At 39.3% G+C, this 25,689-nt stretch overlaps 1 protein-coding gene across 1 annotated transcript; it reads right to left on the reverse strand.

Moving 5' to 3' along the window:
- Positions 1–984: 984 nt before the first annotated feature.
- Positions 985–25,227, reverse strand: RRP15 (ribosomal RNA processing 15 homolog). Its single transcript, XM_067294693.1, has 5 exons — positions 25,149–25,227; positions 21,621–21,895; positions 19,597–19,694; positions 18,456–18,657; positions 985–1,921 (listed from the first exon to the last, which is right to left on the reverse strand). The coding sequence occupies exons 1-5, from the start codon at positions 25,213–25,215 to the stop codon at positions 1,769–1,771; spliced, it is 795 nt and encodes a 264-aa protein (XP_067150794.1). The 5' UTR covers positions 25,216–25,227; the 3' UTR covers positions 985–1,768.
- Between the last annotated feature and the right edge of the window lie 462 nt (positions 25,228–25,689).

Raw genomic sequence — 25,689 nt, forward strand, 5'->3', positions numbered from 1 at the left:
CTAATGAGATGCCAATTCTACTAGTTGAACAGTTATACAGACGTCTAACTTTCAGAAGCTGGGATAACCATATGTCAAACTTTTGTGGTTTTGCCACTTGATATTTTGGGTGTATGCCTTCATTTGTGATAATAAATATCAGGCCACAAACTAATGTCTCCTCAGATATCTAATATGTTTAACACTCAAAACAGCTTGAAAATCTAAACATTTCTGCTGTTAGCTTTGAGTTCTCCTCAAAGAATTATGCTACAATATATACCAGATGAATAGGCTAGTGATAACACAACTATTGCCAGTTGTTAGGATGAGTTTCTCTCTACGATTTTATAGTTTTTTATTCTGAAATACACACAAATTTCATTCTCCTCCTGTCCACAAATGCCTTAGTTTGAAAACCTAAATCCACTGTCCTAGTACACATTTCAATGCTGAAGAGTGAAAATTTAAGAGCAAGTCACTCTTAATAACATCCTATATATAACCATGTACAAAGAGAAGTTTGTACATGACAAAACTGTAGAATCAGACAGAATAGTATTATGTATTTTAAATATCAATTAATGTGCCCTAAAGCATTATCTTTATTTAGTAAAGTTAAACAAACTACACAATATCAGACAATCAATCTGAAACAGAGAAACAGATAGAATTCAGCCCCAGCCTGGCATTTAAAACTCCTTAACCACAATGCTATTCCTTCTGTATGCTGTATATAATGTGCTTATATAGAATATGTAGTACTACATATGTTAGCTCCTGCTTTTTCACAACCAGACAACCAGTTAGGAGAAATGGCTGTAGTTTAAACAAAGCCACTAGTGTTATACTTTCCAAAATTTTGTACACACCTGAGAGGAAGGGCTTTTGTTAGACACTTTAAAGACCTGAAGAATTAGCATTATAGTTGACTAAACCAACAGGATGTATCTCATATGTCCAGCTTCTTACTGAAAAAAACAGAACACCAGAATTCCAAATGGAGCAACACTGAATACAATTTTATTCGGCATTAAGAATCACTGCCCCCCCCCCCCCCAAATAAAAACAAAAGCAATGACTGTTGTTTCCTCTCTTACCAGTCTCTTAAGATATATAACGTCAGACTTGCAATGGAAAAAAAAATATATATATATATATATATAAACAAAGCCAATCAGTAGGATCAAGTCTCTCTTTTTACAATTATATTTCCATAGTTGTCTCCAATCAAACTAATGCTCCAAGACCAGAACTATCACATTAATGGTTACTTTTCTTTATTATCTACAAAACCTTTCCTGGCCAAAGTAATAAAGACTCTATAGGAGTCCGATAACTTTACAAGGTGACGGCGTTTCTGTGTTTATTGTAAGCCATTTCTATTGCGAATTGCTAACAACTTTTCAAAGTGCAACACTGATTTGGAAATGCAGGAGCACTAATACATCAATTGCCATGACTAATGTATAAACTTTTAATGACCTTGGCAAAATCCATCTTTCATTGGGCAGGTGCCACTATTTTGACTGTACAAATGTTTTGGAAATATGTTGAAAACTATACATGTCTTGGAAAATATTTCAGGATTTCAGTATAGTGAATGAAGTTGTATTAAATAAAAGTTTGAAGTGGAGGAGAAAACACACCCCAAACTTGTACAAGTCTCTACTTTCTTTAAAAAAGGAGGAGAGACAACCTCCAAGTGCTGTACATTCACAGAATGTTGACTTTTTATCCAAACAAAGTAAGAAGATAAAACACTATTTTGAATGGTTTTCACTTTCATTCAGTCACTTTCATTTTCTTGTTTCAGACCACCTCCTTGTTCAATATTGCTCTCTCCATCACTCTCCTTGTCCCAGTCTTTCATAGATGCTCCCATCATGAAGTCATCACGCAGTATATTCCATTCTGGCCCCTCTTCAGACTTCATTTCACCCTAAATATTTGAGGGGAAGAGAGGGAGATGAGATGAATGTAAAAAGGTGGCAGTGAAAGATGGAAGTTCTTCAAACAATCAAAATAACGTCTCACACTTTCAAAATTTACATTGACAGACATACTGAAGGCTAGCTATTTATGCAAATTGATATAGAAATATGCAGGACAATCAAAAATGATGCTAATAAGAAAACTTGTTTTAACCAACTAATAAAAGAACGTGGAAACAAAACAGTTATTGCTCACAGATGAAACAGTCAACCCTAGGCATGGCTTCCTTTACTGAAATCTTTCTTGGCAATCAAAATGGATTCATGATATCATTTATTAACCCCCAGGTGCTGCTTCATTAGAACAGTTCTTGGCACATTTCTACAACACAAATATGGATTTAATAAAGGCTTAAAAAAAACCCAACATTTAATATTTAACATATTTTGCGATATGTGAACCAAATCCTCTTTATGTGGATTATTACCTCACTACCTGGGCTTGTCATATGGTGCAAAGCTGCCTCTAAAAGAAACTGAAAGTTGATCTACACTCAGCAAGCCAACGGCACCTTATTCCAAATTTCCTATTTCTTGAAAGTGGACAAACTGAGGCCACACTACATGGACTGGTGAATAATAAAGAAAAGCAATAGGAGCTTAGTTTTAGGTTAGCATTGAAAACATTGCTAGGTTGCAGTTCTTCCAAGTGACAGAAGGTATTTGGGCAGTGCAACAGCCCCATCCTGTGGCAACAATTTTAAAAAACAGTATGAAGTAATTCCTACATTCTTAATGTTACATGCCTTGACGTGTAATGTTTTCCACATTCTTAATGTAGGAAAATACTCAAAACTGTTCCACATACTAAAAGCATATTTCAGTGGTTTGAGCCCTAGTAGCAAAATATTTCTGAGGAACAACATGGCTCAGTGTCCAGTAAAGAAGCAAAAAACCTTTCTACCAAACAGTAATTGGGTGCAGTGGAAAAAATAATTTGCTTTTGCAGGGCCTTTGAAACAGAATTATACAGGCATCTCAGAGAGCGCTTTTCCCACTCTCCCTGCTCAAAAGGGCAGGATTCAACTGACTCATCACAGTTTAAGTAACTGCCACCCCCTGATGGTGGATGGGGATAATCTGTTATGGCATCCTTCTGTGTTAATACTGCTTGATCAAAAACAATAATTGAAACAGGAATGTCCCTCAATAAGATGCCTTTGCAGATGTTGCTTTGCCTTCTAGATGCAAAAACTGTAGTAAAGATGATTGCTGTGGACATTGTTCATGCCTCTTCTCTGTAAAGCATATGTATGAGCAATAACTGCTTTGTTTCCATGTTCTTTTCTTAGTTGGTTAAAACAAGTTTTCTTATTAGCATCATTCTGTACTCCTGTGAATATGCAATACATCAGAACATATTAAGCTTACATTCATGCAATCTCTGGGAGAAAGCAGCATAAAGAATTCAACAGCAAGAGAAATAAGGAAAAGAAAATGCAGATCCATCACTATAAATCTAACACAACATAACACCAACAGAAGCTATGTGGGTGCAAGAAGTCTGCCAGCCAAACAAGACATGTATTTTTAACAGCCATTCAAAACAGAAACAATCATTTAGAGATGTGACTTGTTCTACAGTTCTTTTAAAATGATTACTCTCACAAAAATAGGATAACAAGTCTTAACACTTTCCTTCCCAAAAGTAATCTCCCAGGGCCCAGTTCAAAAAAGAGAAGCTCTACAGATGTTCCTCAAGATGCTTGTACTGCGTTTCAGGTTGTTTTTTGTCTTCACAGCTGCTCTCATTAATGCCTGTTCCTAAGGGTAACTCTTCCATCTCCAGCAGCAATACCCTTTTTCCCCAGGGTAATGGCTCCTATCCACTTTCACTCTTGCAGCAATTGACTTCAAATGCTATATCCAGCAAAGCCTGAAAACATCTAAGGCAGAGTAAACAATAAACTGGAATTAAAAGTGTAAAAGATAAGGTAGGTCCCTAGAGAGACCTTAGAATGTCCATGCGGGAATAATCTGTATCAGTGGAAACACTGGTACTACACTGAGGAACACAAGGAGAGAGTAGTTCTGTTTTTAACTGTATTCCAGTTGTTTTATACTACATTCACCTTTCCAAAGGGAGAGGCCGAAAAGATTACTGAAGTCACTCAGCCCTTCATCATCACTGTCTGAACGTGCCATAGGGTAAAATATGAAATATCCAAATGGCTATCCAAATATCCCATTTTCCTAAAACAAACAAACAAACAAAAAAACAAAAAAACACTCCACATTTTTCCACTCTATGCTTTTCCACATGTACAGATTTTTTTTTTTTTTTTTTTTTTTTTTTAAAGAACAGGACAGAAGGAGTATGTTATTGTCAGCAATGACAGGGAAGTGCTCAAACTTAGAAAAGCCCAATGCTCAAATTCATCACAATCTTATATTTAGCAAGAGATTAGTCCTGCTTCCTAGCTAGGTCAAGAGAACAACAGGACAAAAGAAGGACCTCAACAAAAGAGGGATGCTGATCTGACATAGCATTACCTACTATGTAATGAGCCACAAAGGTTTGAACAGAGGTTTACACAAGTACTAAGGAGAAAGACAGAGGCAGCACGTCTGTGCCTGGAAGATGGAGATTAAATGTTTGAAAGCAAATATTTAATCAATTTTAAGAATGCTGCCAAGTGAAGGAAAACCCACATTTAGTATCTTCACTCTTAACTCATTTACTACTCTATTTTCCCCTACAACAAGAACTACTCTAGTCTTTTGTATCACAAAAAATTCCCGAAGTCTTAACAAAATATGCAACAAGACTATTTGTATAATTAACAATTAGTTCAACTGTAATATCACTTCCCAACTTGTTTTATTTAAGAATGCTAATGTATTTGGGTTTTCAATGCCATAATCTAGTTCATCTAAATAAAACAAAACTGATTCTTGGCACTTGGAAAATAAACTAGCTTTCATTCCATACAACTACTTTGAGTTTCCAGTCAGCTGCTCATCCACACATTTCACTACAACACTGAAGTCCCCTTTGAACATCCCCAAATGAAAAACAAAACAGGCTATATAAACATTAGTGTGTGCTGCTAGATAAAATGGATTCCGCGAGTAAGACAAAAAGTGAAATACTCTCCCCCTGCTTTAAAAACACATTTGAATGGGTTTATTCCCTGCTTGAAGGTGTGGTAACCTATTTTAAGAGACATGGGGGCAAGGCAGAAGCAGTTCCTAAAATATCTCAGAATATTTATCACTGATACATGGTGACGCACTTGTTGAAATAAGCTGAAATAAGACAGAACAAAACCTGAAGTTGCGGATACTCTAGCGCAGGTACCCATTTGCTAGGACAGACTGATAGTGTCTGTGTCATTTTTTTTCTCTTTTGAGTTTGACTATCTTGGCTGCTTGGTGTGCCACCTAAGCTATAACAGCATCAGTTCAATCTGGCACAGCAAGGGTCTGAAGTGGGGACATGCTTCCTGAACTAATTTTGCTTTGAAGACATACCTGCAAAAATCTGCACCAGGACAAGACGACCTATAATTCTTAGCCAAGTCCTAAGAAACACAAACAAAGCTTAGGGCTGACACACAGAAAAAACTTGCTTGCAGGATGTGTTATTAGGATCTGAGCTGGGACTGTCTCCTGGATGCTTCTGAAGTAATTGATCTGTGAAGGCCCCATGGCACCAGCAGCAGCTATATAACTATTCAGTTAGAAATACTAGAGCTAAGAAATTAAATAACCCTGTTTTGGTTCATTTCTCTTATCACAGTAAAAGTTTGGAGCTACATAATTCACTCTTGCTAAATGAAATTACAGTAACCATCTTGAACTGAGACTTACCAAGCACAACACAGGAGCTGCTGCAGACTGCACTGCCGCTTCCAAAAGCTACTGCCCTCGTAGCAGAAGCAAACGTGTAACTGCACATCAGTTGCATCAGTCTGCAAACCAATGCCCTAGCTCAAAACCTGCTTGCTTTGAAAGCTTAAGGGAATTAAGTCCAGTCTGTCTAAGTCACAGTACATTGTCATTTCCCTCTACTGCTTTACTGGGACAGCAAATTCTTAAATCTGGAGCGGCAAAGTTTGCCAGAGCTTTTCAGAGCCCTATAAGTAGATAAAAGTCTCATACTGCTTCAGTGTGGTCTTGGTAAGCAACAAAATAAGTCTGAAAATAGGACACAGATTAAAGACAGCATTTCACTCTGCTTTCCACCAGCTTGTCACTTCAACATACCTCAGTTTCTTCACCTGCAAAACAGGAGGAACACCTACATCACCACAGAGATTCCCCTACAGCCTACCTGTATCTAGAAGACACAATAACTGCAGGGCATTAACAAACGAACATTTTTCAAAACTAAGAATTACAATCAGCACTCTGGGCTTCCACGCCTTTGCTCCGTGTCCAGGAAGAACTGCCAGAGCTTGCAGGGGCATCTCTCTTTACCATCACATACAATAAGCGTTTATTTGTACCTGTCAAGGGAGGAATTTCTAACATAAATATCTCTAAAGCAACAATTTTAGAGTCTTGAGAAAACATTTCCAACGTGTCTAATTAATTCGAACTGCCTGCCCAGTTTCCTCCATTTTGCTCAATACAGCCATTTGAGAGCTTGAAACATAGGGAGGCTTTTGTCACAACGAAGGAGGTGGAAAGCATAACTGCCAAAAGACATTCTCACATACATCTGACAATCACCCTTTCCTGTCAGCCTGCATCTTTCTCCAAACGACCGCTGCTATTCTGCTGCCCATTCCCAAGCAAGCTGGTTTAAAACTCCCTCAGCAGAACCAGCACAGAGATACCACGAGGTGCGTGAAGCCTCCACGTGAAAGCGCTGGGAAGGGGGAAGGGGACGGAAGACGAACACCACGAGCATACACGTTACCCCTAGACTTGTCCTCAGGGATATCCAGCTTCCCAAGCTAAGAGAAAACAAGTTTCCTCTAGGCTGGGAGGAAAAAAAAAAAAAAAAAAAATGCAGCCTACAGCATCTAAAACAGCTGTATAAGTAGAAACTAAGTGTAAAGATTTTTAACAGAAAAATGATACTTCAGTTTAATCATTAGCACTGCTCACAGCTTTAACTGATTTGAATCATAATAATATCTTAGCTATAAGAAAGCTTTCCATATACACCTGATGCTGAGAAGACAAAAAGCCACAGGCCTGAAAACAGGGACTACCTTCTATACGTGCAACTACCTGGAACTTCTGAGCCAAAGTCTCACACCAACACACTTTACTGGATTTTGGAAAGCGTTTTTGAGCTCGCAGAACACACAAGTTGTACAACAGAAGTCTCTTCTGCTCCACAGTAATTCTGCAAATCATTTACTCCTTAAGGTAAGAGTCATTCAACACATATTTACATTCCCCTTCTAAATGACAAATTTGAGTGACTAAACTGAATTGCCTTGGAATATTTAAAGTGACACTGTACTGTGGATATCACCAGCAGCACAGGAGATTTATTCACAGTGTGAACCACAAGGTCTCTTGTGCACACCAGAATCTGTACTGACATTTCTAGTAAACAAACAGAAGAATAAAATTTTTTACAGTGTGTTTTGAATCCTGCTGTTCCTGTTCAAACTTCTCTGCAAGTAAAGCCCTGGAATTATTACTACAAGCCAATGGAAGCACAACAAATATTGATTTTCATTTTGAGTACAGCCAGAGGACCACCCAGAACTTAACAACCCGCATGAGGCATCTCCCCATTCTCTTATCTTCCTCTGGGGTTTACTACAACTGGGCATGTGTGAATGAGAAGGAATGTTTTGGGTTGGCATGCAGAGGCTTAAACACACACCAACCCATGAAAGGTCAGAACTGAATTACAGAAATTCTAAAAATAAACATTCATTTGGACTTAAACAATGAAGAAAGATCACTAATATCATTATTAAATGCTCAACTGCAAAGAAGCATAACAGAAAGCACTTACGAGAGAACCGATTTCTTTAACCCTGGTTCATTAGAAACCTCATAAATTGGTATTTCTGCCAGAAAATACAAAAACATTTTAAAAATTCAAGTGTGACATGGGGCCCTTCTGAATGCATGAAGCTTTGGAGTCTTCAGTGTCTGTGCTCCAGTTCTGATAGCAGTCATCTCGGCAATCCTTCCACTACACAAGGAATTTTACCACACTACTGCAAGATGACATCTGGCCATACCAGCATTCAGATTCTCATTACACCTGTTTTTAAGTGACGGTGAAAGGTATGGAAGTTTTACAACTGCAGGCTACTCTCAGAAAAAAGCTTCTATTTATTGTTCCATATAGCACCGTGTCCCTTCCAGAACACACACAACCATGCATATCACTTCTTTTAAAAAGGAATATAATCAACCTGAAACCTACTCAGTTGACCTCAAAGATGTTTCAAGAAATATAGTAAGCCTAGCTCCTTCCAATTTGTGACTTCACAGCTATAGATGCGCTTCTCCCACTCGCACGCAAATGAGGACTTTTAAGTAGGTACCAAATAAAAGTTAGTTCACAGCAGACTGCAGACCATTACAGAGAAGATACCTAGACAGACAGAAGGAACACATCCCTCATATTAGGTTATCATGTAACATATTTGTACAGCAAGTTTCCAGATAATGTTTTCAGTGTGCCATCCCTGCTCATTTTCAGTCACATTCGTTCTTTCTTCGGTAAAAACAATTACCTTCAGCTATGTTTTGACCTTCACATTTGCAATGCCTGTTTATCAGCAGTTACACCACCAAGAGTGAAATCATTCCCTATCATATGACCACTGCTATCTTGGTATTCACTTGATGCTCAAACCCTTTTCTTCATCTCTAAGTCTCTATACAGCTTGCACGTCTAATCCACTTGAACCATAGGATCCTTAGAGCAAGGACAATTTTGATACTGTTTGCACAGCACCTAGATCAATGAATTCTTTACATAGAGACCCAATCAGCCCTGTGGTTAAAAACCAGTCTCTGATCAAGATTTTTGTATTTAAAACACTACGTTATACTTCCACTCCTTATCAGACAACAGTTTGTATAGAAAGTTATGGTATTTGAAGTACTTGAATCATAAAATCTTCTTCATAAACCATGCAAGGTTTAAGGTAGCCACAGTGCTACCGTACTGATACAGTGTATCTTAATCCTGACCTAGAAAAACAAGGCTGTTCTTTAGAGAGAATAGGTTTTTTTAATGCAACCTAACCCCAAGCCTCAGCTAAGAGCAGTCTGCCAAATCCTGGTCATTTTGTGCCCAAAACATGAGCTAGTATGGGTTAATAACCAACAGCAAACTTGCATGGACTCTGTCTTACCGGCAACTTTCACCAATATTCCTAAAAGGAAAGTAGTGAACGAAGAACTTCTCTATTTGGAAAGATGTGATTCAAAGTAAAGGAGGAAAGAACGAAACTTCCCAGAAACTTATCATTTCAGCTCAGAAAGGAACACCACACAACAACTTTCCACAAGTGATAAAAATGTCTTCTATCAGTCAGCTGGTCCTACATTTCTTTATGTGTATTTCCTGCAGTAATGAAGAGTTATGGAGTAAAGATCAGCTCTCACCCTGCACATTACCCAGACCCACAACATTCTTTCTGCAAGTCACTCAGTTCCCCAGCCCTTATACCGTACCTGGAAAACATGTATGTGATAAAGATTATTTCCTACAGGTGATGCTCAAACCATCCACTGTTTCTCATAATGATTCAGCAAGAGGCGCAGCAAAGTGAGTTGCAAAAGGTTGTCTTAAACAATGAAGGTTACGGTAATGACAAAATTTCTTCACTTCCAGCATTTAAGAAATTATCTCATATCTGATTAGGAACAAGTGGGACAACAGCCTCCTCTTTCTGATTCAGGACTTCCACTCGGGTCCTGAAACAAGTGCAGTGATCCAAAAAACTGGGGGGAAGGAAGGGGAGGAAAAACCACAATGAATTAACTTTTGTGTATTTACTGAAGTTTGTATGACTACTAAGCAACTTGACTTGCTAAACCCTCCTCCACATTGTTTTTTTAAAAGCAGTTTAAAACTAAGGACTACGCAACATGCCCGTGATCCCAATCTCTTTTACTATCAAACTATCCTTTCTCCTCATTTCCTACCCTTCCTTCTCCTTCAAAGTTTCTGCACAGGTTTTTCACAATGCCCACAGATCAAGAAGAAAAACCACATACAGAACACTTCAAAAGCAAACTGAAAAGAGGTCAGAACTTTCCAAGAAGACAGTTTTAGTATTATTTGCAGTAACAGTAGGTTCAAAAAACAAACAAAAAACAAACAGAAAAAATCACCAAATATCTGTTTTAAGCTGTCAGTGAGTTTCAGAAACAGTCATTAAAAAACAGTGAGATTCTTCCATAGGGAAAAGAAAAAAAAAAGTCAGCAACCCTCTAGCCATTCTTCTGGTTTGATCCATCAGTCCTGAACTCTACCAAGACAAACAGGCCATTTCTAATACACATCTTCAGCACTCTGGCAATCAGAATATATCTTAATAAAACTTCAAAATAAGGGAATCACTTTTCAAGATAATTTGCAACAGAAAGTGCTTAGATGGGGGAAACAAACTTGTTCAGATAGACAAACTCCACCCTTTGTTACTTCCAGAAGAGAACCTGTTTTATACGAACTTTTTGAAAAGTTTGAATATATTTTCTCTAATTACATCGCCATGTCTGTAAGAGTTATGAATAAAGTCAAAGGTGGAGCACTGCTTTTACAAGGTTCACAACTCAATTTACTAGATAAAAGTGGAGCTGCTTTTTTTTTTTAGTTGATTTTTCTTTAAAACAGGGCTGTGCCTACAATCCTAACTTTGTGAGATTTACTCAGGGACAGCATTGGTTGAAACTCTTAAACTGACTCAGTTACAAAAGTCTGTAAGCAGTAACCTGAAGTACTTAATTATCAATTAGTGGAGTTTAGTCAGTGGTGAGAACAAACTTTGGAGCAACCAGGTAGACAGCTTTTTGACAGTTAAGGAATTTTGTAAATAAACAACCGAATTGGAATTTGGGAAAAGTGAAAGGTCCCCAAAAGAATAATGACCTGAAAAATTCAGGAGAAGGAACAGCCTTCTGCCACCATGACAGGCAAAAATGCAGAAAATATTAAAAGGAAAGGAGGAAAAAAAAAAAAAAAAAAAAAAAGGAAAGGTTTCCCCAGATCTACTGACTTTCACATCATAGGCTATTACGCCTTCAGTCACAGATTAAACTCAAGACAAACTTCCATGAAAAATAACTCTGCAGATCATAGTTTTAGACTTCCATAAAGCAATTTTAATAGGATTAGACATTTTGGATGTCTGTGCATTGTGTAGTTACGGGAAGATCAAAGTAAGATGTAAACCACAAGATGTACAAATGTACCCCTCCCTGTGGAGGTTTTAGACATAGTTTTACTGAAAAAACAGCCTGGCAGCATCATCTGGGAAAACAAGGTAATACCATAATCACCTGTGCACTCCTAATCAAATAGCAAGGCAAGTTACTCTCAAATATTATAGCTGGAGCTGGTAGAGCTGTCTTAATATTGTCCTACATTCAGTTATAAAATTTCCCATACTTCAACTCCCTTAGACTGAAGTTTTCCAATGCAGTTATCTGCTTCAGGCTGAAGGTTTGGGGGAAATCTGAACTAAAAATACTTAGCCCTTTTCAAGATGAGATTAACCTAAAACATTTTGTCAACAGCTCTAAGAAGGAAAAAAGAAAGAAAAAGATTTCTTATAGGCATCCATGAAAACCTTCTGTCATTCCTTTTTGGGACTTAAAATCTGTTAAGGACTTATTTTGCAGCTGGAAATGTGCCTTTTGCCATCTTCATGGACATCTTTGCAGATCTGGGGGCTCCCCCCCACCCCAAACCTCAGGTCATATACGTTCAGTAGAGATACGTGAGGCATTCAGCAAATTCTCTTAAAAAAAATCTGTTCTCACTGATCACATACTCTCTGCATCTCTTAGAAGACTGCAATAAACTGGACTGTTCACAGATCACGCTGACAACAAGGGAGCAGGTCTTCTTCCTGTGCAGTTAGTTCTAAGGGTCACTGTAGCGTTAGGCACCAGAATGCAGGACTGTACATAGGACATGCTTGGTCCTGTGCCACCAAGGGAAAGAACCTGACAAGAACATAAAACATGAAAAGGATAAAAAAGGTTGGTGAAAAGAGAGCAAAAGCACAAGCTTTTTCCCTTTCTGACTTCTGATGAAGTATAACAGAAAACAGGCTGTGGGAGACTGAAAAGGAGAGTAGAAGGGAAAACCTGGGGATAAGAACACAGGGAAAAAGAAGGTGAATCTGGTGAGATACTGCCATTACATAGCCTTTACTCTTCTATTCTGGAGCTGAACCCACAGCATCAAGTTCTTGACATCTAACAACCAAACACGCATAACACTGGCGAAGACCAACATTTCCATGTAACCAGAGATGCATGTTACCAGCTACAGTGCTAACTCAAATGATAGGGAACTGAACTTCTACATCTAAACACCCAATCCTGCTGATGACCCAAACTGGGTGAGCCACTGTGTCTTCCTGTAAATAGATTTAAAAAAATAAAAAGGTTATCAACAATAAACTTTTAAAACCACACAACTACCCTTTATCTTAAGGAACGTAAGGAAGTTAGGATATAGCAAACTGATGGCAGCCTGTACGATATTTATCCATAAAGGTTTAAATTAGACTATGATGTGTAATTAAGTAGTCAACAACTATTGGGATAAAACCATAAAGTTACACTAAAAACATCCAAGCATGTAGGAGGTGGTCTTCAAGAGAGTATACACATTTGGGAAATACAGATACAAATACAAGATTCATAAAAGAACCCAAATTAAAATTTCTGTGCATGTGGTGGGAAGACACTTATTAAACTCGGGAGAACAAGTCTACTCTGGTTGCAGCTGAACTATTTGGCTGCCTCTTTCAATCTGCTGGAATACATGCATGTGTAGTCACTCCTTCAATCAGTTCTGTAATGTCAGCACACAACAGTTGTAGTAATAAACTACTGCTACTCTTCCACTCTACAATGTCATTATCACCTGTTGAGATAAAAATTTCCTTTCAAGATTAAAAGAGGTGTTGATACACCTTACAAAAGTTGCTAGGAGAAATCTATGCTTTCAATCACACTTCAGAAATAAAACATTTCCTACAGCTGGTTGAAGCAGTTGTTCACATTCCTGTCCATCCGAACAGGTGTATGGATGAAAATAATCAAGCTTTTTACATTTCTGTACTATGGAAACTGAAAAAAAGGAGTAGAATGACATGCCAATGGCCACTACTACTGCAGCCGTAAGAAAAAGAAGGCAGTGCCACAGGTTTTAAACAGATCTAACTTTTCAACTGTAAAATACACTTACACCCTCATCTAACTTGACAAGTAAAAGCTCCCATTCCACTTCCTGCATCCCAGCAAGAACATCAGTCAGAGCAAAAGTCAGAAGTGTAGCACTTCTGCCCTTGAACAATCTTGAAACTACTCTTAGAATTAAAACATTTATGGATTTTATAAGTTTTATGAATAAAAGAAACATCTCCAGCCAACCTGATTCTAATCATCTGCACTTCAATTACTTACTAAACACCAGGCTCATTTATAAAACGCACTTTCGTCAGAAGAAACTTTGCTAGAAAATTATTTCAATTCTCAGTCCAACTCTAGAGCAAGCACTGAACAGTCTCATATGAGTAACAGGTGACATGAAATAACACTTGCACTCTTTTCTGCCAGTCTTTCCTCCTCTTAATAAATTATTTTAGAATAGATACTATTTTGAGACCAATACAACAATTCTTTTTTTCTAGCTGCTGTCACAGCATAAGAATCAAATTGTACTTCTAAGTCATGTAGTCAGCAGTAAAGTTTATAGAAAGATTATCTTGCAGAGTTTGAATCATGGTAACTGAAGTAGAATGGAAAATCTTGTTCTTGTTTCCACCATTTAAATGCTCTGCAACAGATTTGGCATGAGAAAACTTACAAGTTGAAGCAAACATGGGTGATTCAGAAGACCATGCTTCAAAGACCTAATTCAAAATTAAAGGTTTGCGAGTGCAGACTATACTTCTCACAAAGAATATTTGTAATTTTCATACCAGTTATTTATTTTATCATTCAGTAATGCTTTGCAGGGAATAGCACAAATGATAAGTGAAAAGCCAAGAGTAGAGTTTTTGGTGCTTCTGCTGACACCATATAACAAATGGCCCTGCTGGAACTGACATGCAGTGAAGGAGAAGAGTTGAGTCTGCCCTGGGAATGTTAACTCTGAATTGCTTTGTTTTCATACAGTTAAGATTTCAGTCCTCATATAATTCACTATATCAATCAACACGTCTCTACAGGTCTGAGAGATCAGAAGCCTCATTCAACCTTAGAAGCAAAGTTACTTCCTTAAGCCATAATACTAACAGTGCCCAGAAATTTGTTAAGGATACTTAAAGCACCCCTTGAGTCTAATCTAATTCACTGGAGTCTTGGACTTTTAATTGGAGCACGGAGCTTTCATGAAAACTGGAGTACGTTATGTATACTAACATAACCTGAAAGTAACAGGTATGAGAATTGAAATTAGCCTCACTACAATCACATACTAAAATCTATCCTTGAAACATACCATGACAAGAAAAAGAAAAACTCTGTGTAGGAGGGGAGTTTCTTGATCCTTAACTAAGGATTTTAAAAGAAAAGGGTGCTAGAGAGCAAAACATTTTCCTAACAAGGATTTGCCACAATCTGTAATTCATTATCATTCAACTTCAGATCACCAGTTCCAATTAGTTCCAGGCCAGGCCAAAGGAACAGCTGACAGGCTACAGAAAAGAAATTAATAGACTCAGAGCCAGTATAAGAAAGAAGCGTCTGTGACAAAAATGCCACTTATGTTAGACCCTGTGATGTCTCTTTCAGAAGCAACTGTCTGAAAAGTTATTCAAAGAGAAAGGAACTTACCTCCACAGGAGGGGGAAAAAAAAAAAAAAAGCACAACAAAGCTGCGCTGGAGTAGTGCAAGGAACCCTTCACCATCACCATCTACTGCTGTTTGTTCTGTGGTCATGAAGCTGACTTCAGCCTCCAGGACTGGAAAGCCAGCATCTCTGAATGTACATTTTTTTAAACCAGTAGATTAAAAATGTATCTCTTAAAGTATCTTACAGGTAAGCAGCAGCAAGATACAACCAACACATTGAACTGAAAACTTGTTCTATAAGGATTGTGTTGAACAAGACTTGAAATGCCTTCTATCTCCTGACAAATGCTATTTAAAAAAAACACACACACCCCCCCCCCCACACACAAACAATAAACCAGCGGTATTTTTAAATTACTTCATTCTTCTCCCACATCGAAAGGCTTTTGGATAAGGAGGGGGATGGGGGGGAAAGGAAGGGGAGGGAAATCAAATGATTTCACCCAGAGGCAAGCCCTGTGTATAGTACCTTGGAAAAAAACAGGGAAAGATATTACACAAGTCAGCTGGCTCAGCAAGGATTAAGAAATACCTTGATAAACAGTTAATGATATGAAAGGCAAAGCTTTTGGCACCAGCTCAGAAAAGTAATTACTCCCATCTGGGCACACAAAACCTGAAAGAGGGCTACAGTTTCAGATGGCAAGAGAAATTTTTTACAGCATTATAATCTTTCTTTCATATCTGTATTGGGTGAGGGGTGAAAACTTGCACCAGACAGTGTTTAGGCCAATGGCTAAAAAGCACGTAAGACCATAAGCAGCAGAGCTCTTGCAAGGGCACAGGTTGCCTGCTTTTCCCATTAACAGAAGAAACTAAAAGAAAAAGAACAAATTTTAGAAGTTGGTTGTGATAAAGTGATAAATCTCAGTGCTATAGATGAGCCTTTACAGAGCATGTATTTTCTTTTTCATATGCGTATATATACACGACTAAATGATCAACCACAACAGAGCTTTATAAGAGATTTCTTCAACATATTGGGAAGAAGTCACCACTCTTTAAAAAACATGGTGGCAAATCTTGCACTCGCATACCACTGCGGAGAGCAAGAAAAAGTAAGTATTTGACCAGTCTCACAAACATAGTCAAGTCTCCTTTGCATAGCACAAGGCTTGGTTAAGAAAGGTTTGCTTTCACTGGGAAAACTTTATTCTCCTATTTTTCTTGCTGACTGCTAGTTTTATGTGGGTGGGGTAGTGTTTTTATTGTTCTGGACTGTATTTTAATTGATGGCAGGGTGCCTAGAGTTTGGGATTGGCATCTCTTCCATTGTTTATATTGAAATAAATAAATATATTTCCCCCTCTTTTTAAAAAAGAAATGCACGCCATACTCAATTGCTACAACCAAAACAGGCTGCTACCAAAAAAAAAAAAAAACCCTACACACAAAAACACCAAAAAATCCCACACCTTCATATGACACAAACAACCTACTGGACTCCCGCTCTAAGGAATTCACCATCTCCTCGGAGATCAGCCTCAACCCTGCTTCCCACCCTCCGAAAAACCCACAAAGACCAAGAAGCAAAGATATGATGAAGGAAGCCAGCAGTAGTGTTCAGTGGCAGAATGTTTGTATCATTCTAAGGAGGAGACTGAAGATCCGATTTTGGCCTCAGCAAGCAAGGGAATAGGAACGTGCTAAACTGGTAAGATATGTTCTCAAGAGAAAATAAGGTGGATTAAGAACAGCTTGGAAAAAGTTCTTAAAGAGTTTGGTTCAGTATTGAATGAAGAGTCACTGCAAAAGGAAAAGGGGGAGAAGAGGAGGGTGGTCTATATTGGCACATATGACTATTCCGAAAAAGCAAGTATGGCTTTAAATTCATGATGCAAAACTCTCAGGTTTGAAGTTTTTGTTTGGGGAAACATGAAAACATCACCTGTCAATGCTCAAAAAAAAAAAAAAAAACAATAACCAGTCAGCATCCAAAGCATTATTTCTCCAAAGCACTTAAATGGAAATGTACTGGTACTGATGCTGCCAAAATCAGACATTTGTTCTAGAGTAAAGAAACATTTGAAAACTATGTTTTCTGGCCTAGTAATTAGAAAATTACCCTGCTAAATTCTTACACAAAGAAAATAAATCCTAGTTTTTGCTCAGCTATTGAGTCAATGTCAGTGTGCCGTGTTTTTGCAGCTGATATGTAACTCCCATGGTTGTCAAGTTAATAATCCTGACCAGCCTTTAACAACAGCAGTAGTAGTAGTAGTAGGCACTGCTATTACTCTGAAGTTCTTTTGCTATTCCCGGGGGAAAAAAAAAGAAAGAAAAAAGAGAAGAACCACACACACACACACACACACACACACACCCCCCATCCACCCAAACAAGCAAGCTGGAATTATTTAAGGAGAAATAAAGTGTCAGCACCAAGCTAAATTGTTCTCATTATCCAAAGAATTTAAAAAATACTTTAATATTACACTTGCATGAAAATTCTATGAGCTCTTCATGCCAGGCAGTGTTTCAGCATGCTCCCCAAGTGCACACAAACAAAAAACATATGACAAACTGTTGTCTCCCAACTGATTAAAGTATTTCTTCTTGGCACAGAAAAGCACTTAGTTAACTGCTGTGAGTCTGGGCCAACAGAAGTATTCCACCCACTACCAAGCACAAAGTTCAAACCTGAACACAAATACGCTTCAAAAAATGGGCAACTTCTGAAACATGAGAAAGAATAGGTCTAAGCAACTTGTTTTTAACTCCAAGCTACTTGATGAGTTGAAAGGACCAGTAAAGAGTTGGATGAGACCATCAACATTGTCTCTCTCACTTGAGCATGTTTGGAAAAAGTGAAATATGTTAAAATACTTCTTTCCAAAACATCACATCAACAATACAGCCACACCAACTAATGTACACAGAATTAGGGAAAGAAAAATCCTACATATAATGTTTAATATGTCTCTTAACAGGCTGTCATTATAGTTTCTTTCCATCATAACACAGTTCTTTCCATCATAATGTTCACTTGTATGGCAAAGCCTTTCAGTTCCAAATACCATAATTATTCAGAGCAAGGGAGTTCCAAATGCCCAAAACTGTGCATACACACAAGTTGTATGGTCCACTATACCATCTAAAATACAGAGTTACCACAGGACACACCAGGCCTTTTACAATATTAAAAGGCTGTTAACTATTATTGTCCAAATTGCAAATTTTACCTATTAAAACCTATTAAAATCTAGCAGTTTGTTACATGCTTGGTGCAAAGTCCAAGATAAAGTCCATCTTTCTAATTTAATTTTTTTAAACACAGCTAAACCTTACTAATACACAAGGCTTGATGTCCAACAAGATAGCTTCCACTGTTCTGTATTTTGTTACTCAAAAGAGAGAGAAAACATGCTCAGAGATACTCAATCCATGGGCTTCAAAAAACCCCAGACACTTGAATAACAGCTGTTCTAGAGAGCAGGCATATTAACAGATAACAATTATACTGGGAAAAGATCCCATATGAGTTATTTCACTAAGATGAAGCCTACCTGTTTACTTTTTGTGGCCTTTCCAGAGGGATTCTGGTTTCCTTTAGCACCTTCCATGCTTCGCAGAACATTGATGAAGTCTTTCTTTGAAACAGATGACATCAGTTTAGCACGTTGCCTGTCAGATCTCCCAGCTTTCTTCACCTTCTCATCAACATTCTTTTGGTGCATCCTGACAGCATTAAATAACTGTACAACACCTCTGGGATGGGGGGAGAGAAGCGAGAAACAAAAACAAAAAACAACACCACTTTTTACATCAAGCTGCCATTACAGAAATGAACCTTCTACCAAAGCTACTACTCAGCACAGATGCTAGAAGGCTTCTAGCTCCAAAAATAGTTACTTAAAACCTCAACTTAGTCAAGAAGTAACATTCACTACAAGGTAAGAGGCTTTCAGTTTTCCATCTGCCTTCACACCTACTGCTATGAACTAGTAACCAACAAATCACTTAAAGGCACATGTGGTCAAGGCTCATGCGCTTTAGCTCTGTAATTATTCATACCGCGATATAAGGATGGTACATTGTCCCAAGACTAATGCAAGAGCATGTGGCATCCCCAGAAGCATGCTGTACACCCTACAACCAGCTGTTAAATTCCTTAGGATATTAAGAACAGCATAAGTAGGGGGACAGGGCGGAAGAATGAGTCCTGTAAGTAGACAAGCATATGCAGGCATGAGCAAGGTGTTCAGCTGGTTCTGTGACATCAAGCTACTGTAATGCAAAACAGGCAACTGAACACAAGAAAAGTGAGTCTGGTGAATACTGTATGGAGAAGACAAAAAAATAAACACACAAAAAAAGGTAGAAGCAATTGTTCTGCATTTTTAAAGTATAAAACTAACAAAGTGAGGTGCTGCAGTAAAGCACTTCTGCTAAGCAAATATTGCATTCTTGTCTAAGTTTTATGCTTCTGAAATCTTTTGCTGAACTTGATACTGTACAATACAGACCTGTATATAAATCACTCGGCTCCTGCTAGTCACTTCTTAAGAGTTCAATCTGATTGGAAACAGATTACCTATGCGGACTTTTTTCCCCCCCTTCTTTTCCTCCCCTTAAGATAACATATATTTAAGGAAAGCATTCAAAAAAAAAAAAAGAAAAGAAAGAAAGAAAGAAAAAACCTCTTACCTCGTGGCAATTCTCTGAAGATTTCTCTCTCTGTCTCTGTCTTTGACAACATCTGGCTTCACTCGGCACATCATTTCCCACTCCCGCTTTTTATCGAGCTGTGTTATAAATATTGTTATGCAAAAGAACATGGAGCATTTGAGAATGTAGCATACTCTGATGGAATATGTAGCAAGAGGGGAAAAAATGATAAATCAGCAAAGTTCAGTTTACTTGAGGGTAAGGGGAACTCCAGAATATTTTTACAGGGCTGGACAATGGGTCTAAGGGAAGTTTCTAGCGCTGACACATAAGGGGCCTCAATCAAATCTCAAACAATCACTTGTCTCTATAACAAAAAAGATCAGAGTCACACCACAGTGATGCCTCTGGCTGGAGACAAGCAAAAGGAGTCTAGGGAAAACCCAAACACCTTCACACTGACTGCTAGGGACAAGGGAATCATTCAAAGACAGCTTTTAACCCAATCCTCCAAGCCTTCATAAACTGATCACTGAGCAATTTATACATAATAAAATCCTGGACCTATCAAGACAGGCATGTCACATTTTGGGCCTCAAGAATTTTACTTCCTCCGCTGAATTAATCACCATACAGCTCTGTGATCAACAATGGCATGTGGCAAAGACTACAAAGAACAGAACCCAAACATGAAAAAGAGTACAAAGTACCCACGGAGAAGCACTGCCATATACGACATTGATCAGTTTGGTTCTTGAAACAATGAGCTTCAAAACAGAAAAAATCATTTTTCCCAGTGTTATCACTGGCCACAGCAATGCCGGCTGTATATTCCCATTACAATAGTAGAAAGTTGCATTTCCCCAGCCACTGCTTCAGGAATGAGGTAACAACGGTGACTTTTTAATTTTCCTTCTAACAATTTAGCAGTATTCTAGTCACGGCAACATTGCATGAAGTCTGTGTTACACAAGAAGTCTTTCATGGAATTACAGAGTCCTTATCTTTATAATTCCAGGCAGACTACTATGAATACGTGAGTTTATGACCATGCTTTGGCCTTTGATCAAAAGAACTGCCCTATTCTAGCTTCCATCAGCAAGAAATTAATAAAAGGCAGACTGTTTTCGAGATTTTTTAATGTTGAACAAATCAGTTCAGAGCCTTGCAGCCCACCTCTGCTTTGCAGTACTGGAGGAAACCAGGTTTTTAGGTAATCATAACTGAGCAAATGCCTTATTGCAGCCCTCCGTATTTAAAAGCCAGGCTATGGCCTAACCACAAGATGTCCCAGAGTATCAGATAGATAAGCCGGTTATCCCATTAAAACAGAACTGGTAAGAAGACACATCAGAGGTATTTGTATATTTTTAGCCTGAAAAGAAATCAGTTATAGCCTGGAATTCAACTCCACCAAAAAAAACACACAAACTACTGAATTATCCACATAGTTTTGTTTTCTTCATAAGTTTCAGAACCATAAGTAATTCAGAACATGGTCATAGTAATAGAAAACTGCTATCAGGAAAATCAGTGAAGGGAGCAAACACAGTGATTCACAAGCACATAAGGGATTACTACAAATTTCAACCCAGAGGCCTTTGATTTTGGAAGTCACAGCAGAATTTAACTGAAAGCAGTTTTCTAACCTTTCTCCCTCTCACCTTCTATGACAGAAAGACAGAATTATTTTCACTTGTAATGCCCAGAAAGGCATTTATACCCTAGATTAACAGCAACCATTAGGAAACTGAGCTTCAAGAACTGCTTTTCATTCCCTCAACAGCAAAAATACCTTAGGCTGAGAGCAAAACTGACTGCAACAGTCCTGCTGCCAAAGATGAGCCTGTGTGATGGCCCAGAAAAAACAGTAAGGGAAAAGGCCTTACAGCATGCCTGCCTGGAAGGTCAAAAAATTCAAGCTACTTGAGATCACAGCAAGGAAGAGATTCTAAAACTGAGAAAGAATCTCTGAGTGCTCTCCCAAATCCCTGCTTAGGGGATCCTGGGCACATCCTCATCTGACTGCGATTGTACAGGGAAATATTTTGTCTCTTTCTCACCTTCCTCCTCTTCTCCAATCTTTCCTGCTTTTCCTTTTCTCTCTCTTTCTCCAGTTTTTTATTCTTAGCCAAGATGACGGACTTATTTTGTGGAATCTTTTTGTTGAGCACTTTTGCCATGGCATCTGCCCAGCCTGCGCTTGGGCCAGCTTTCGAACTTGATGCCTCTTCCACCACATTGCCAAGGGCTGCTGTTTCATCCTCATCATCACCCTCCAAGGTTTCACCTCCTGAAGAGTAGCTGTCTTCAGGGAGCCCTGAGCTTAACTCAGAACCTAGGGAAAGAAAGCAAAAAAGGCATCAGAATTTTTTTTCTAGTGTGAACCCATCACTACTTGAATTTCCTCCATGTGTAAATGTTACCAGAGTTCAGGTCCATGCACCGCTTGCTGTTACAACTGATTCCTTGAGACAGTGCCCAAGGAAGCATGCTCCACCATAATAAATTTATTAGAAAGTACACAGTGCAAGTGTTTGCTTCTCTCAGCAATGATTTAAAGTGATTGGGGTTGGGTAAAAGGGATAAGACAGCCTTGGCAATTTATTATTAGATGAATGAATATTTTGATGATTTAAAATCAAAATATAGGTTTCTAAGAAAAGATTTCAGTACAAAAAACCCTATAAATTGTATGTACACATACATTCATAAATATGTGTTTGTGTATATATGTATGTATGTACACACTTACATACAAACTGCAACAGTGACACCTAGTGTTTAAGTGCATATAGCCAAACTGGTTAACCTGAAGGTAGGTGTGCATTTCCTACATAAAAGCAAAGCTTGCTCAAGAGAAATAAAGCCAGCAAAATATGATTAGCAAAACAGAAAGAGCACACTTTGTGAATTAAGACAGTTGTCAGGTATCTCAAACGTAACCAGAGGCACTGAGACTTCCGGTATGAGTAACTGCTCAGATTCTTCACACACACACACCCCGCAAATTCAGATTTCCTTCCTCCACGCTCTTAAAAATAAAAGCAATAAAAATATTGGACTTTGGAATCAAGCAATAGCAAGACATGAGAGAACAGCCAGCCAGACATCAAATCAAATCTACATGAGGAATCTTATCTCATATCTGTTCAGTGGGTCAAATAGCAAAAATAAGATCTTCAGCTGTGAGGGTGATTAACTGGAACGAGCCTCACTCAAGTTTAGGGTGTACTGAAACGTATTTGGTTGTTTCAGTGGACCCATCTTATCACATAATGAAGGACAGTACATACAAGTGTCCTGCCATTATTAGCTACCATTCTACTAATATTTGTACCACCCACACATTTTTAATAAATTATTTCATATATACTTTCAAATCCCTGAAGCAAGTGATGAATAGAATAAGGCCGGGTACTGACTCCTACACAATCCCACTAGCAAGGAGACAATTCTCCAGTGACTCTGAGATATCAGCTGACTGGTTTTGGTCTATCTAACACTCTCACACTACTTTAGAAAAAAATAATTTAAAATCAAAGTGTTATGTTCTACTGAACCAAGCGTTTTAAATTTTAACATTTTTACCACCCTTTAATTACCTTTATCAGCCAAACTGTTAAGAGACAGGTCAGGACTGCTTGAGAAGTTCTGTTTTCCATAAAACTACACAGACAACATTAATGATAGTCTTGCCCTCTCGTTCATTGTTAATCAATTGCATATCTACTTACTTTACAAGCATAAACACAACCTGTGGCCAGACTAACTCATTTTGCTGCCTTTTCCATTTGTTTTTTTGAACCAGCAGTAAAACAAACTAGCAGCAAAACAGTCATGTTAACCAATTTAAAACTAAGCCTGTAAGGCCCAGACATCAGAGGACAGGAAGGCACTTGGCCATCATTATGGACAGAAGCAAGACTATATGTTTACATCACAAATGTAGAATAGAAATACTTACTGAATATCTACGGCTTATATATACACAGTATGATTTTTACTAACTGTATTAGTGTTCTGCATTCATATTATAGAATGTAAAGTACAAACATGGTCATGATACACACAGCAAGAATTACTGTTTTTTTAATAGCCCTTACTATAAAATGGAAATCTGGAAGTGGAAAAATTGTTCAACACATTCAGTAATCACTAAAAGCTGCATCATCTTTACCCTATCAGTACGTCTCTGTATCCTGGTTTCCAAAGTCAAAATCAAACTGTTGGATGCACAGAAGTAGATGCACAGGTAACAAAACTTGACAAGTTTTCAGTCCCAAGCCTTGTCCACACTAGAATATCACCATCCTGTTTTAAAACCAGGAATTAATTCATATTTGTGGCTTCTTATACATACCAAATCTAACAACTACCTAAAGTCTGAACCTGAACTCTGCACACTGTTTAGGAACAACTGCTACAGTTAGCCATAAAAACCACTACAGGCTTGGAAAAAAGAAGAAAAGTTGCAAAAGCACATATTAATTTTCTTCTTTATACCACTGCCTCTGCCAATAGAGTTAACTATGAGGCTAATGCCCCATACCAAAAACACTGTGGAAGACGAGCAGGACTTTCAACAATTACAGAAAGGTGAATAAGGCTTCAGCAACCAGCCATGACTTATTTTGAATATGTCGGGGGATCTTTCAAGAGCAAGAGATAAAGCACATGTATGTCAAACTAACCTAAACTTGATGAATTCTATCAAAAGAACCACCTGGAGTTCTGTTCTGAGTTTCAGAGGTTCGAGCCTGGCATAGTTTCAATATAAGAAGTCCTAATTCTGCGGTGGGGAAAGTTACGTACATCTCCGCTCCTTATTCACCTAAACTTGCTCGGTGATCTAGGTGTGGACACGTACAAGTAAAAGTATCAAACGTTCAGAAACTAGTTCTCACAGCAGCTCCCATGCAAGTCTACCTCCTGGGAGACAACAGCGTCCCTCAAAACAAAAACCACTGCGAGCTTAAGGCTCCAAATGGACGTGGTCTTGTCTCTTCCCGGAACAAGGATAATGAGGATCTTTCCTGCTGCATTACCTAATTAAGAAGCGATCACAGCTAGTTAGTTACATCACAGCAGCACAGAGAGACGAGAACCAGTAGCGAACCACAGGCAAACGACGGAGGAGCACCGCGTTTACACGGCGCTCCCGCTCCGTGCCCTCGCTGCAAATTACTGTAACTGCTGCCACTCGCAGGTTTCCTTCAGCGCACCGCGCAGCGGGCGGACACCGGCTCCGCGCAGCAGAGGAACCGCACACGCGCAGGCTGCCGCTGAGCGCGCGCCGCGCCGCGCCACGGCCCTCCCGGGAGCCTCTGTCACACCGCGACAGGCCCCGCCCCGGCGGCACCGGGCAGCAGCCCCGGGAAGTCGCTCCGAGCCAGCGCTCCGCAGCTCAGCGCAGAGCGCAGCCAGAGCCGCCGAGGCGCCGCCGCAGCCCCGCGGCGGGCAAACGCGGGCCCGGGAAAGGGGGGCGCCGCGAAGCCAGGGCAGCTCAAGGCGGGGCCGGGCACGCCCTGCCAGTCCCGGCGGCCGAGGAGAGGGAGCCCCGCGCCCGCGCCCCTGCGCCCGCCCGTTACCGCTCTCTGCCTCCTCGCCCCCCGCAGCCGCCCGTCCACGTGGGCCCGCCAGGGCGGCCGCCATCATGACCGGGGCGCGCGCTCGCTAACCCCTTCCGGCGCTCCCCCCGGAGCCGCGAGCGCGGGTTCCGCCTCCCGACGTTCCGGCCCGGGCCGCGGCGGCGGGGACGCGCTTCGGGCCCAGCGGGGTTTCCCCGGACAGCGGGGGGGGAGGGGAAGGAAGCATTTTGCGCTCAGAAAAGCAGATTATCCACTCTGTGTAGGAGAAAGAAAAAAAAGGACTCTCGCTTTAGGTTAGAGAATCTCCCATTTTATTAGCACTAAGTTTCTGTTGCTTCCAAGCCAGTATGTGGACTCACAGGTTTCAAGAGCAGACAGTAACACGTCTGATCACCCAGTCGCTCGATCTGATACCACTGTAAATAGGTACGTCTTGAAACGAGTGCCAGTTAAAACACCCAAACTGTAAAACAAGCAAATCTTCTTAAGTAATTTCTCACTTAAAAACGCTTCAAACTAAACAAATGAAAGTTTGCTATCA

The sequence above is a fragment of the Apteryx mantelli genome, chromosome 3, assembly GCF_036417845.1.
Source record: "Apteryx mantelli isolate bAptMan1 chromosome 3, bAptMan1.hap1, whole genome shotgun sequence".
NCBI lineage: Eukaryota > Metazoa > Chordata > Aves > Apterygiformes > Apterygidae > Apteryx > Apteryx mantelli.